Source organism: Cherax quadricarinatus, chromosome 40, assembly GCF_038502225.1.
Source record: "Cherax quadricarinatus isolate ZL_2023a chromosome 40, ASM3850222v1, whole genome shotgun sequence".
In the NCBI taxonomy this organism is placed as follows: Eukaryota; Metazoa; Arthropoda; class Malacostraca; order Decapoda; family Parastacidae; genus Cherax; species Cherax quadricarinatus.
This window is the reverse complement of record NC_091331.1, coordinates 19578921-19594738: the sequence shown is the minus strand read 5'-3', so window position 1 is coordinate 19594738 and position 15818 is coordinate 19578921. Positions and strand designations below refer to the sequence as shown.

Sequence of the window (15818 nt, the reverse complement as noted above, 5' to 3'; positions counted from 1 at the left end):
CCTTCCTTCCTCTCATCTCTTCCTTTCTTCCTACCTTCCTTCTTTCCTTCAGGTTTCCTGGACATTGCTTTCAGTCACAAACTCCTCAAAACCATGAAATTCATCTTCACTGACACTTCCATCTGTGTTTGAACTTCGCTTGGGAACAAAAGAGCCCCAATTAGCCGAGGAGTGAGGAGTTTCTTAGCGCTAGACATGGTGAACAAGGTGTAATAAAATGGCTTTCCCACAATGCACCACTGGGTCCCCGATTTTTTTTGTACCATGCACAATGACCATGGAGACCCATTCTCTCACATCTAAGACTACCAACCTTTTCCTGCTTTATTTGAGGACACTAGAGTTTATGTGTACTAGTACGTCAGTAACCCTGGCGCTTAAGACGTACTAGTACGTCGGAAACCCTGAAAGGGTTAAGTAACAGCTCCTTTATTCCTCAGATAATTTATTTTGTTAACACAAATTCTAGATTTATATAGCTTTCATACATCAAGATTACAAAGAATAAACAACTCTTTTTATGATCTTTGTTCATTTCTGTAACAAGGAACAAATTATACTCCTCTTTTTTTGCTTCCTCCCTATTTCATTTCTTTGTATATTTCTACATACAAGTACTCTAGTCTAACGCCAATTTTATGTAACAGTTGGGACCTGGCCCTCAGTTTTTTTAAATTGAGAATTCATTAAAAATTAGGGGATTACTGTAGTACATCTTCCAGTGCCTTTATTCATTTGGAATGCATCTAACTCTGCTTTCAGGGTTGTTTTTCTTCTCATATTTTAAATATTTTTATCATATGATAGAAGTAAAAATTACTGATACCAGTTTAAAAGTGAATCTTTAACCATCCTATTCTAATTTACTTTAAAAAAAAAAACTGATTCAATACTTGACTAGACACTTTCACCATCATTCATACATAATCATTGTCTTTGCAGAGGAACACACAAACACACACACACGACAGTTCAGATGTTATTCCAAACAGCAAAAATCCCAAACCCTTCCTCTAACCCTTTCAGGGTCGAGAGGCCTTCTACTAAACTCGTTCTCAGAGTCAAAATTTTTTCGGGGGGAAAAAAAAAATTCTTGTGAAATGATAGAGAATCTTTTCCCGATCAAAATGACACCAAAAGTATGAAATTTGATGGAAAACCTACGGAATTATACTCTCGCAAAGTTAGCGGTCTCGACGATGTTTATGCATTGGCGATTTCGCCCACTTTGAGCCTTATTTTCGGCCAATTTCAGTGTACTAGTCGACAAAAATCATTATTTCGCTAGAACTCCATTCTTTCTATCGAATGAGTACACAAAACAACCCATTTACTGATTTCAAGTATCCAATAAAGTGGTCAGAAATTGGCAATTTTGCCAGTTTCACACAAATTTCAGAAGATGCTAATCTTCAAATAGGGTGCAGAATAAGCAAGACAGACATTCCTGGCACTAAAATAACATTTTCTCTGTTCATTAGTTACATCCCCAGGCCCCTCTTACATCTCTTTTGCTTTCCACTTTGAATTTTTATTCTCACAAAAAATAGAAGATTTACTGTTATGCAGACTACTGCATTAGTATAGAAATGGTATAAATAATACTAGTGCACTTGTGAAAGATTATTAGACTCACCAGTTGATGTGTATTGGATGCTTTTTCGTGATTTGTTTACTTTTGAAATTTGGTAAAAATCGAACATTTCTGCTACTTTGAGCTCAATTTCAAGGTGCTTTTCATTATGAAACCAATCAAAATCATCTCAATTTCTGTAATGTGTCTTCCATTCTATAAAACGAGACCAGGAAAACTAGAATACACCCACAAATACCACACAAAAATAGACTGCAAAGTCACTGTTTTAAACCAAAAACACGGTCGGAGTTTTTTTTTTTCTCATTATGCACTGTGTGCTGCAGGATTTTTTTTTATGCTGTGCACACTGACCACATAGACCCATTCTTTTATATGTAGGCCTACTAGATTTGGAGGCGCTAGAATTTAGGCATTCTAGTACATCAATAACCCTGGTGCGTAAGCCGTACTAGTACGTCAGAAACTCTGAAAGGGTTAAAATGCAGGCATTGTACTTCCCACCTTTTGATCTACACATCCCCTACCCACTCTAAAGTCTCCTTGCTCATCCAAAATCCTACTCTCTGTCTTGCCTCTAATTCTTTCAATAATAACCCTACCGTACACTTTTCCTGGTATACTCAGTAAACTGATTCCTGTATATGTAATTTTTACAGTCTCTTTTGTCCCCCTTCCCTTTATATAAAGGAACTATACAAGCTCTCTGCCAATCCCTAGGTACCTTCCCCTCTTTCATACATTTATTAAACAAAAATACCAAGCCCTCCAACACAATATCCCTCCCTGCTTTTAAAATTTCTGTCATGATCCCATCAGTTCCTGCTGCTTTACCCCCTTTCATTCTACGTAATGCCTCACGCACCTCCCCCACACTCACATCGTGCTTTTCTTCACTCCTAAAAGATGTTATACCTCCCTGACCAGTACATGATATTACCACCTCCCTTACTTCATCGACATTTAAAAGTTCCTCAAAATATTCCCGCCATCTACCCAATACCTCAGCTCCCCATCTTCTAACTCTCCTACTTTGTTTTTAACTGACAAATCCATTCGTTCCCTAGGCTTTCTTAACTTGTTTATCTCACTCCAAATTTTTTTCTTATTTTCGTCAAAATTTCTTGACAGTGCCTCTCGCACTCTATCATCTCTCCTTTTGCACTCTCTCACCACTGTCTTCACCTTTCTTTTACTCTCCATATACTCTGCTCTTCTTATAACACTTCTGCTTTGTAAGAACCTTTCATAAGTTACCTTTTTCTCTTTTATCACACCCTTTACTTCATTATTCCACCAATCACTACTCTTTCCTCCTGCACTCACCCTCCTATAGCCACAAACTTCTGCCCCACACATTCTAAAACTGTATTTCTGAAACTATTCCAACCCTCTTCAACCCCCCCTCATTACTCATACTTGCACTAGCCCACCTTTCTGCCAATAGTTGCTTATATCTCGCCCTAACTTCTTCCTCCCTTAGTTTATACACTTTCACCTCTCTCTTACTTGTTACTGCCATTTCCCTTTTATCCCATCTACCTCTTACTCCAACTGTAGCTACAACTAAATAATGATCCAATATATCAGTTTAGATAAAGGTAGGGATGTTTTCATTGCATTTATTGATTTAGAAAAGGCATATGATAAAGTGGATAGGGAGCAATGTGGCAGATGTTGGAAGTGTATGGAATAGGTAGTAAGTTACTAAATGTTGTAAAGAGTTTTTATGAGGATAGTGAGGCTTAGGTTAGCTTGTGTAGGAGAGTGGGAGATTACTTTCCAGTAAAAGTAGGCCTTAGACAAGGGTGTGTAATGTCACCATGGTTGTTTAACATATTTATAGATGGAATTGTAGAAGAAGTAAATCCTAGGGTGTTGGGGAGAGGGGTGAGATTATGGGGAATCAAATACAAAATGGGAGTTGTTACAGTTACATTTTGCTGATGATACTGTGGTTTTGGGAGATTCTGAAGAGAAGTTACAAAGTAAAGAGAGGTGAAAGCGAACATAGGTAAGAGTAAGGTGATAAGGGTATCAAACGAGTTAGGTAAAGAAAAACTGGATATCACATTGGAGGAAGTATGGAAGAAGTGAATGTGCTCAGATATTTGGGAGTAGATTTTTCAGCAGATGGGTTTATGAAAGACGATGTTAACCATAGAATTAATGAAGGCGAAAAGGTGAGTGGTGCATCGAGTTGTCTGTGGAGACAAAAAACGTTATCCATCATAGAGGCAAAGAAGGGAATATACAAGAGTATAGTAATATCAACACTTTTATATGGGTGTGAATGTTGCACTGAGGAGGAGGCTGGAGGCAGTGGAGATGTCATGTCTAAGGGCAATGTGTGCAAATTAGGTGGTGTGGAGTTACTAAAAGTTTTAGTCAGAGGGCTGAAGAACAATTGTTGAGGTGGTTTAGTCATTTAGAGAGGATGGAACAAAGTAGAATGACTTGGAGAGTGTATAAATACAATGCCTGCACTTTAAAGGAGGGGTTTGGGATGTGCTGTTTAGACTGACATGTGAACTGGCATATCTGGGCACCTTTGTTAAAGACAGTGATTGTGTGAATGATGGTGAAAATGTTTTTCTTTTTTTGGACCATCCTGCCTCAATGGGAGATGGCCAGCATGTATGTATATGTGTGTGTGTATATATATATATATATATATATATATATATATATATATATATATATATATATATATATATATATATATATATATATATATATATATATATATATATTATATTTTATTATTTTTTTTTTATTATCACACCGGCCGATTCCCACCAAGGCAGGGTGGCCCGAAAAAGAAAAACTTTCACCATCATTCACTCCATCACTGTCTTGCCAGAAGGGTGCTTTACACTACAGTTTTTAAACTGCAACATTAACACCCCTCCTTCAGAGTGCAGGCACTGTACTTCCCATCTCCAGGACTCAAGTCCGGCCTGCCGGTTTCCCTGAATCCCTTCATAAATGTTACTTTGCTCACACTCCAACAGCACGTCAAGTATTAAAAACCATTTGTCTCCATTCACTCCTATCAAACACGCTCACTCATGCCTGCTGGAAGTCCACGCCCCTCGCACACAAAACCTCCTTTACCCCCTCCCTCCAACCCTTCCTAGGCCGACCCCTACCCCGCCTTCCTTCCACTACAGACTGATACACTCTTGAAGTCATTCTGTTTCGCTCCATTCTCTCTACATGTCCGAACCACCTCAACAACCCTTCCTCAGCCCTCTGGACAACAGTTTTGGTAATCCCGCACCTCCTCCTAACTTCCAAACTACGAATTCTCTGCATTATATTCACACCACACATTGCCCTCAGACATGACATCTCCACTGCCTCCAGCCTTCTCCTCGCTGCAACATTCATCACCCACGCTTCACACCCATATAAGAGCATTGGTAAAACTATACTCTCATACATTCCCCTCTTTGCCTCCAAGGACAAAGTTCTTTGTCTCCACAGACTCCTAAGTGCACCACTCACTCTTTTTCCCTCATCAATTCTATGATTCACCTCATCTTTCATAGACCCATCCGCTGACACGTCCACTCCCAAATATCTGAATACGTTCACCTCCTCCATACTCTCTCCCTCCGATCTGATATTCAATCTTTCATCACCTAATCTTTTTGTTATCCTCATAACCTTACTCTTTCCTGTATTCACCTTTAATTTTCTTCTTTTGCACACCCTACCAAATTCATCCACCAATCTCTGCAACTTCTCTTCAGAATCTCCCAAGAGCACAGTGTCATCAGCAAAGAGCAGCTGTGACAACTCCCACTTTGTGTGTGATTCTTTATCTTTTAACTCCACGCCTCTTGCCAAGACCCTCGCATTTACTTCTCTTACAACCCCATCTATAAATATATTAAACAACCACGGTGACATCACACATCCTTGTCTAAGGCCTACTTTTACTGGGAAAAAATTTCCCTCTTTCCTACATACTCTAACTTGAGCCTCACTATCCTCGTAAAAACTCTTCACTGCTTTCAGTAACCTACCTCCTACACCATACACTTGCAACATCTGCCACATTGCCCCCCTATCCACCCTGTCATACGCCTTTTCCAAATCCATAAATGCCACAAAGACCTCTTTAGCCTTATCTAAATACTGTTCACTTATATGTTTCACTGTAAACACCTGGTCCACACACCCCCTACCTTTCCTAAAGCCTCCTTGTTCATCTGCTATCCTATTCTCCGTCTTACTCTTAATTCTTTCAATTATAACTCTACCATACACTTTACCAGGTACACTCAACAGACTTATCCCCCTATAATTTTTGCACTCTCTTTTATCCCCTTTGCCTTTATACAAAGGAACTATGCATGCTCTCTGCCAATCCCTAGGTACCTTACCCTCTTCCATACATTTATTAAATAATTGCACCAACCACTCCAAAACTATATCCCCACCTGCTTTTAACATTTCTATCTTTATCCCATCAATCCCGGCTGCCTTACCCCCTTTCATTTTACTTACTGCCTCACGAACTTCCCCCACACTCACAACTGGCTCTTCCTCACTCCTGCAAGATGTTATTCCTCCTTGCCCTATACACGAAATCACAGCTTCCCTATCTTCATCAACATTTAACAATTCCTCAAAATATTCCTTCCATCTTCCCAATACCTCTAACTCTCCATTTAATAACTCTCCTCTCCTATTTTTAACTGACAAATCCATTTGTTCTCTAGGCTTTCTTAACTTGTTAATCTCACTCCAAAACTTTTTCTTATTTTCAACAAAATTTGTTGATAACATCTCACCCACTCTCTCATTTGCTCTCTTTTTACATTGCTTCACCACTCTCTTAACTTCTCTCTTTTTCTCCATATACTCTTCCCTCCTTGCATCACTTCTACTTATATATATATTTTTTTTTTTTTTTTTTTTTTTTTTTCAACAAGTCGGCCGTCTCCCACCGAGGCAGGGTGACCCAAAAAAGAAAGAAAATCCCCAAAAAGAAAATACTTTCATCATCATTCAACACTTTCACCACACTCGCACATTATCACTGTTTTTGCAGAGGTGCTCAGAATACAACAGTCTAGAAGCATAAACATATAAAGATACACAACATATCCCTCCAAACTGCCAATATCCCAAACCCCTCCTTTAAAGTGCAGGCATTGTACTTCCCATTTCCAGGACTCAAGTCCGACTATATGAAAATAACCGGTTTCCCTGAATCCCTTCACTAAATATTACCCTGCTCACACTCCAACAGATCGTCAGGCCCCAAGTACCATTCGTCTCCATTCACTCCTATCTAACACGCTCACGCACGCTTGCTGGAAGTCCAAGCCCCTTACCCACAAAACCTCCTTTACCCCCTCTCTCCAACCCTTTCGAGGACGACCCCTACCCCGCCTTCCTTCCCCTATAGATTTATATGCTTTCCATGTCATTCTACTGTGATCCATTCTCTCTAAATGACCAAACCACCTCAACAACCCCTCTTCTGCCCTCTGACTAATACTTTTATTAACTCCACACCTTCTCCTAATTTCCACACTCCGAATTTTCTGCATAATATTTACACCACACATTGCCCTTAAACAGGACATCTCCGCTGCCTCCAACCGTCTCCTCGCTGCTGCATTTACCACCCAAGCTTCACACCCATATAAGAGTGTTGGTACTACTATACTTTCATACATTCCCTTCTTTGCCTCCATAGATAACGTTTTTTGCCTCCACATATACCTCAACGCACCACTCACCTTTTTTCCCTCATCAATTCTATGATTAACCTCATCCTTCATAAATCCATCTGCCGACACATCAACTCCCAAGTATCTGAAAACATTCACTTCTTCCATACTCCTCCTCCCCAATTTGATATCCAATTTTTCTTTATCTAAATCATTTAACACCCTCATCACCTTACTCTTTTCTATGTTCACTTTCAACTTTCTACCTTTACACACATTCCCAAACTCATCCACTAACCTTTGCAATTTTTCTTTAGAATCTCCCATAAGCACAGTATCATCAGCAAAAAGTAACTGTGTCAATTCCCATTTTGAATTTGATTCCCCATAATTTAATCCCACCCCTCTCCCAAACACCCTAGCATTTACTTCCTTTACAACCCCATCTATAAATATATTAAACAACCATGGTGACATTACACATCCCTGTCTAAGACCTACTTTTACCGGGAAGTAGTCTCCCTCTCTTCTACACACCCTAACCTGAGCCTCACTATCCTCATAAAAACTCTTTACAGCATTTAATAACTTACCACCTATTCCATATACTTGCAACATCTGCCACATTGCTCCTCTATCCACTCTATCATATGCCTTTTCTAAATCCATAAATGCAATAAAAACTTCCCTATCTTTATCTAAATACTGTTCACATATATGCTTCAATGTAAACACCTGATCTACACATCCCCTACCCACTCTAAAACCTCCTTGCTCATCCGCAATCCTACATTCTGTCTTACCTCTAATTCTTTCAATTATAACCCTACCGTACACTTTTCCTGGTATACTCAGTAAGCTTATTCCTCTATAATTTTTACAGTCTCTTTTGTCCCCTTTCCCTTTATATAAAGGGACTATACATGCTCTCTGCCAATCCCTAGGTACCTTCCCCTCTTTCATACATTTATTAAACAAAAGTACCAACCACTCCAACACTATATCCCCCCCTGCTTTTAACATTTCTGTCATGATCCCATCAGTTCCAGCTGCTTTACCCCCTTTCATTTTACGTAATGCCTCACGTACCTCCCCCACACTTACATTCTGCTCTTCTTCACTCCTAAAAGATGGTATACCTCCCTGACCAGTGCATGAAATTACTGCCTCTGTTTCTTCCTTAACATTTAAAAGTTCCTCAAAATATTCTCGCCATCTTCCCAATACCTCCATCTCCCCATCTACTAACTCCCCTACTCTGTTTTTAACTGACAAATCCATATTTTCCCTAGGCTTTCTTAACTTGTTTAACTCACTCCAAAATTTTTTCTTATTTTCATTAAAATTTCTTGACAGTGCCTCTCCCACTCTATCATCTGCTCTCCTTTTGCACTCTCTCACCACTCTCTTTACCTTTCTTTTACTCTCCATATACTCTGCTCTTCTTATAACACTTCTGCTTTGTAAAAACCTCTCATAAGCTACCTTTTTCTCTTTTATCACACCCTTTACTTCATCATTCCACCAATCACTCCTCTTTCCTCCTGCCCCCACCCTCCTATAACCACAAACTTCTGCCCCACATTCTAATACTGCATTTTTAAAACTATTCCAACCCTCTTCAACCCCCCCACTACTCATCTTTGCACTAGCCCACCTTTCTGCCAATAGTCGCTTATATCTCACCCGAACTTCCTCCTCCCTTAGTTTATACACTTTCACCTCCCTCTTACTTGTTGTTGCCACCTTCCTCTTTTCCCATCTACCTCTTACTCTAACTGTAGCTACAACTAAATAATGATCCGATATATCAGTTGCCCCTCTATAAACATGTACATCCTGGAGCCTACCCATCAACCTTTTATCCACCAATACATAATCTAATAAACTACTTTCATTACGTGCTACATCATACCTTGTATATTTATTTATCCTCTTTTTCATAAAATATGTATTACTTATTACCAAATTTCTTTCTACACATAGCTCAATTAAAGGCTCCCCATTTACATTTACCCCTGGCACCCCAAATTTACCTACTACTCCCTCCATAACATTTTTACCCACTTTAGCATTAAAATCCCCAACCACCATTACTCTCACACTTGATTCAAAACTCCCCACGCATTCACTCAACATTTCCCAAAATCTCTCTCTCTCCTCTACACTTCTCTCTTCTCCAGGTGCATACACGCTTATTATAACCCACTTTTCACATCCAATCTTTATTTTACTCCACATAATCCTTGAATTAATACATTTATAGTCCCTCTTTTCCTGCCATAGCTTATCCTTCAACATTATTGCTACTCCTTCTTTAGCTCTAACTCTATTTGAAACCCCTGACCTAATCCCATTTATTCCTCTCCACTGAAACTCTCCCACCCCCTTCAGCTTTGTTTCACTTAAAGCCAGGACATCCAGCTTCTTCTCATTCATAACATCCACAATCATCTCTTTCTTATCATCTGCACAACATCCACGCACATTCAGACTTCCCACTTTGACAATTTTCTTCTTCTTATTCTTTTTAGTAATCTTTACAGGAAAAGGGGTTACTAGCCCATTGTTCCCGGCATTTTAGTTGACTTTTACAACACGCATGGCTTACGGAGGAAAGATTCTTATTCCACTTCCCCATGGATATAAAAGGAAAATTAATAAGACCAAGAACTATTAAGATAAAATCAAAGAAAACTCAGATGAGTGTGTATAAATAAATGTGTACATTTATGTGTAGTGTGACCTAAGTGTAAGTAGAAGTAGCAAGACATGCCTGTAATCTTGCATATTTATGAGACAGACAAAAGACATCAGCAATCCTACCATCATGTAAAACAATCACAGGCTTCGTTTTACACTCACTTGGCAGGACGGTAGTACCTCCCTGGGTGGTTGCTGTCTACCAACCTACTATATATATATATATATATATATATATATATATATATATATATATATATATATATATATATATATATATATATATATATATATGCAAAACAACCACTGTGAAAGAGTAGTGAAATTCCAAGCGCTTTCATGACTACTCACATTGTCAAGGAACTATGAAAGTAATACATCAAAGGAAGGCAATTAAAGGGCTTAGACCACACCTCACAGTCTAAGCCCTTTAATTGCCTTCCTTTGATGTATTACTTTCATAGTTCCTTGACAATGTGAGTAGTCACGAAAGCGCTTGGAATTTCAATACTCTTTCACAGTGGTTGTTTTGCATATTTTAAAATCACCTGTTTACTGTGATCTTATTGCATATATATATATATATATATATATATATATATATATATATATATATATATATATATATATATATATATATATATATATATATATATATATATATATATATATAATATATACAGTGGACCCCCGCATAACGATTACCTCCGAATGTGACCAATTATGTAAGTGCGTTTGTACGTGTATGTTTGGGGGTCTGAAATGGACTAATCTACTTCACAATATTTCTTATGGGAACAAATTCGGTCAGTACTGGCACCTGAACATACTTCTGGAGTGAAAAAATATCGTTAACCGTGGGTCCACTGTATATATATATATATATATTTTACACACAAAAACACACACAGGAGATATGAATTGACCCCTGAAACCACAATTAGTTGAGTACACACACACATACAGTATATGTACAGCTATAAATTAAACAACTCGTATTTATTTTTAGGAATCGCCTGTCCTGAAGAGAAGGTCCACCAACACATTACATGAAAATGAAGAGTCTCCAACTGATGATGTACCAAAGTCTAATTTGAAGATAGAAACAATTAAAGTAGAGGTGTTACCAACTCAGAATGGAATTGATAATGGTGATTTACATATGGAGTGTGAAAACAGTGTTGCCGATATGCAAGAGTGTGATCAAGAAATGACAGAAATGCCACGGAATTCAACAAGCAAAACTGTTCTGATATCACGATGTCAAGCCTTAAGAGACCAAGACTTGACTGATGCTAGCGAGTCAGTACCAGTTCATTGTACCATGAATGGGTATGAAGAATCTACACAGGATGACAAAGAAATGAACGAGGATACCAACATGCCTTTAATAGAAAATCACGAGACTGACAGTGGCCAAGAGGAGCAAACTCCTGAAGTACGAATCCACCCAGCTACACCAGAAGTGCTTGCAGCTCATCAAGGACATAGTGAGGGGCAACCCAAACGTAGTGTCATTACTCTTACTCTCCGCCCAAGAAACCCCAGTGAATCCTCAAGTGGAGGAGTGTGCGAGTCCCGTGTGAGAGTTGTGTCCCGTACACCTAGTATGGTTAGTTCATGCAGTAACTCTAGCATTGCTAGTAATTCTGTAGTAAATGGTGTAGATCATATGTATCAGAATGGTAATATAGATGATCACAGGAGAAATAAGACATTTGGTCTCTCTCCTGATTCAACACCTGAAGTGAGAATCGCGCCTTTGTCCAAAACATACGAGTCATCAGCAGATCTTGTTCCCTCCAAAGTGTCAACCAGGTGTACGAACGCTAACAAAACTGCAAGTTTTGTTGTAATAAACACACCAACAGTCAGTCCACGAGTACCACGCCCAAAGACTCCTGTTACAAGTAGCTTTAATAGTTCACCTAGACTGTATGCCCCAAGAAATACAATGAAACCAAGGGATTCTTCTGCAGATTCATTCAAGAATCAAAGGTCTTTGGTTAGTAGGAAGGAAAATGTGGTATCAACAAAGAAACCCATGAATAATTGTAAAAATCAAAATTTACTACCATCTGTTAGTTACTGTGGTTCAGTCAAGAACTGCTATAATGGTGTGAGTTCCAAAATAAGTCGATTTGAACGAGGAGATTTCATGTACAACAAGGATACCAAATGTGACACACGAGATCTAGAATACGAGAGAGAACAGTCCAATGACAGAGAATCTATTTATGATCAAGAAGTTAAATATGAACATGGTGGAGCCAAGTATGAAAGGGAGTGTAGATATGATAGAGAAATTGTATATAACAGAGAATTGAGATATGATGGTGATCTCAACTTTGATAAAGACATGAAATATGACAGAGAAATGAGAGCTGATAGGGACTATAAGTTTGAAAGAGAGAGTCTTTTTGACAGGGACTATAACAGAGACTACAAATATGATCGCGAGGGCTTGTGTGAAAGGGACTATGATTATACATATGATGGAGATTCCAAGAGTAATCGAGATTATAGATATGATAGAGATCTATTATATGATAGAGATTCAAAATATGACTTAAAGCTTAGTAGAGGAGAGTCTAGATGTGAACGAGACTGTGTATACGATAGAGGAGATATGACAGGAAAGAGCAGAATGTACGAAAGCCGGGACCACTGCTCCTCGCAAGACTATCCTAAGGGACTACCTAACACTGCCACAAATCCCCCAGTAATTACAGAGTCCAGCGTATGATAGCGCCTACATTGCTGTTTGCACTTCTTACCAGAGTCATTTAACTTTTAGCAAACAGTAATTTTTAATAAAAATTGCATAAAACAAAAGGTTTTTTGAACCAAGTGTGATATAATTTATTTAATTTTACCATGATGTACGTAATGATTGTTGGTCGTATGTCCCGAATGATAGCCGTGCATCCTACTCAATTGGGATTGGCCATGTGCAGCTTTGGAATTGCTTTTGAAGAAAGCCTACAGTATGTTCTTTTTAATACCGTATTTATACGGTCCGTGTGTATTATCTTTAATGCAAATCTGTAGGATTTAAAGATATTCAGGTTGAATATATGTTTTATGATGCACATATGCTTTTTTCACAATGCACATGCTGTTTATACATTCCATATTTGCAGATTTCATACATATAAAAACTGTAAATAATTTTTACTGAGAAATGTTTATTAGAATTTTTATAAAATGTGCCTAAAGTGAGTTTAAGTATATAATATATATATATATATATATAGATATATAAATATTGAGTATAATTATTCAGGTGTGATAGATTGTGACAGATGGTTTGAACCAGTTTGACCACTGGCAGCTCAAATTTGTTAGGGGTGTTCCTGTGCCAGTGACAATCTGTACACCGTACCAAACTTCTTCACGAAAAGGACAGGCAGCAGTAATTCAGAGTAAAAATTGGTTTTTACAGATGTCAACAATGTGATGTTGCATTTTCAGTATGCATATTCATTTTTTATATATTGTAGATTATAATTAGTAAATACGTATGTGGAGTGTCAACGTTTGTAAGTGCAATGCCTGTCAATCGGCAGTATTGAAGTGTATGCATGTGTGTATATATAACTTAAGCTAGGCATTCATTCCTCTTGCAAATGGAGGGGGGAGGGAAAAAAATTAGCAGAATGTAACATATTTTTTTTTGTCTTTATTTACGGGATAAAATTTCAATGATATTGTTGCTACCACAACACTGGATATACCCAAAAGTTTTTTGTGCTTATCTGACTGGCATATACTGACAACCAAATATTTAATTATGCTAAAAATTAAGCAGGGGGGAAATTATATTGTGTTTAGGCTTCTGGCTTTATATTCTGTGTACATTATTATGGCTGTGGTGTGCTTGATATTTTTTCTTTTTTTTTGTATTTATGGCTGCTAGATTTGAAAAATCAGCCTAAAGGTAATGTATTTGACAGGAAACATATCAGTTTTGTTATTTTATGAAGGCACTTGATTTGTATATATTTGGTCAGAATAATAATAATATAGTTGCTATATCTTTTTTTCTTCTTTTCATTAGACCTAACATCCTATGTATTGTAATAGAATTGGGAGATTGATTTGTATTTCATATTGCATTATTTTCTGTCAGTCTTTATTTTTGGTTGTCTCTCATACGAGGCCTGGTCTCAGACCGGGCTGCAGGGGGCGTTGATCCCCTGAAACCCTCTCCAGGTATACTTTAAAATTTAAATAAATAAATAGTTTATATACTTTAAATTTGAACTTAACTCTAAAGAATTATATCTGTCCATCTTTTCTACTGTAACTACTTTTTTTATACTACTAGTTTGCTTGCGTTACTGTATTTTCAATACCTACAATAAATCTTTGTTACATAGTTTCATACCTTTAGCCCCTCTTCCTCATTTTGCTAGACTGTAGCTTTGACACAGTTGAGAATAGGAGACCTTGTGTTCCTGTGAGCCAGCAAGCACTCCATAATAGATATGATGGACAGAGTATTCTCTGCTATTTTACTGATGAGAGTCAGTTCAAGTGGTGCCACTGGAGAGCTTGATTGTGAGGCTGGCCTCTGATGGTTGGGTCACCAGGCAGAGGTGTGTTAGTTTAGTCATAACACTGGTATGAGCAAACACTTAAATCAAGGGGTTCTTCAGTGCAGGGAGCTGCTAGATGTAGAAACATTGTTCATGTTGGCTCAGGTTCGGTTCCCTCGTCTTTTGATAGGTGGTAATTCTCAATCTAATTAACAGTAGTATATTCATGTAGCTCAATCCAATTTCTGGCTGTTATCTTAGCATACAAATGTTATTGGCTGGATGCGATAATCAACTTACCACCCTTAGGTGATAGTAACACATGAGAGGATAAATGTTGAAAAATGAAGAAAGTCTAACTGCAAGTCATCTTAAAATGGGCAGGTTAATCACTTTACTGATGGCACCCTCTTCAAGGGGGGCTCCTTGGCGTGGTGAAGAGGCTCTGAGTCTGAGGAAGGAGACCTGTTGGTCTCCTTCCTCAGACCGAACCTAATTACCCCTCAATCCCCCCTCCCTTATTCTTTTCCTCCTCCTCCTCCTCACCCCTCCCTACTCTTTTTTTTTTCCCCACAGACACGCTAGTTCCTGTGTAGGGGAAAGGGTACTGGGGTCCATCCCATTCCGTTGAGGTTCTTGGCGGTGGTGTAGTCTGCCATGGAATCTGGATCACCTGGGGATGTCCCAATCCCTCTCCGGTCTCCTGGGGAGTGGCTTTGGGTATCTTTCGGGCGACGGGTGTATCTCTGGAGGCTGCCTTTCGGATTCCAGGGTTGGTGGCCAAAGGAGGTATGCTTTGTGGTGGATATCCAGCCGCCCTCTCTTTTGTCCACTGAGGTAGCTCAGCAGATGTGAGGTTGCTATCCCGGATTGCTGGTTTACTGGCATGATGGGTAGGGTATGGCACGGGTTCCTTGCTGCATCTGCACTACTTGTGGTCCTCTTGGGTGCGGAGGGAGATTTCTGGCCCTCTCATTCCTCCCAGGAACTATCCCTCCCTGGTTCCTCCTTTTTTTTTTCTTAAAAACAAAAAGAAAGAAGTAACCTAACCCTGGAAGCCCTAGTCCATGAACCTGCTACCCCCGGGCACCTTCTTGATACCGCACCCCGTTCTGACCCCGCCTCGTCTTTGGACCACTCTTCGGACACTCCTACTGCCTCTGTACCTCTTGCCAGTGCTGTTTCCTCACCCGCTTCAGGTACTGAGGTCTCGACTGACTCCTTCGATTTATCTGGCTTCCGCTCTCCTTTGACTATGCTTCCGGCCTCTCCCTCTACGGTGCGTAG

At 38.9% G+C, this 15818-nt stretch overlaps 1 protein-coding gene across 3 annotated transcripts in view; it reads left to right on the top strand.

Annotated features, from left to right (window-relative positions):
* The window catches only part of LOC128687331 (ubiquitin carboxyl-terminal hydrolase 31-like), a 525901-nt gene extending 511869 nt beyond the window's left edge, over positions 1 to 14032 (top strand). For all 3 annotated transcript variants that reach the window (XM_070092773.1, XM_070092772.1, XM_070092774.1), the window contains one exon: positions 11000 to 14032. In XM_070092773.1, coding sequence (XP_069948874.1) covers positions 11000 to 12736 — 1737 coding nt within the window. In that variant the 3' untranslated portion in view covers positions 12737 to 14032. The remainder of the gene's footprint in view (positions 1 to 10999) is intronic.
* The last annotated feature ends 1786 nt before the right edge of the window (positions 14033 to 15818 follow it).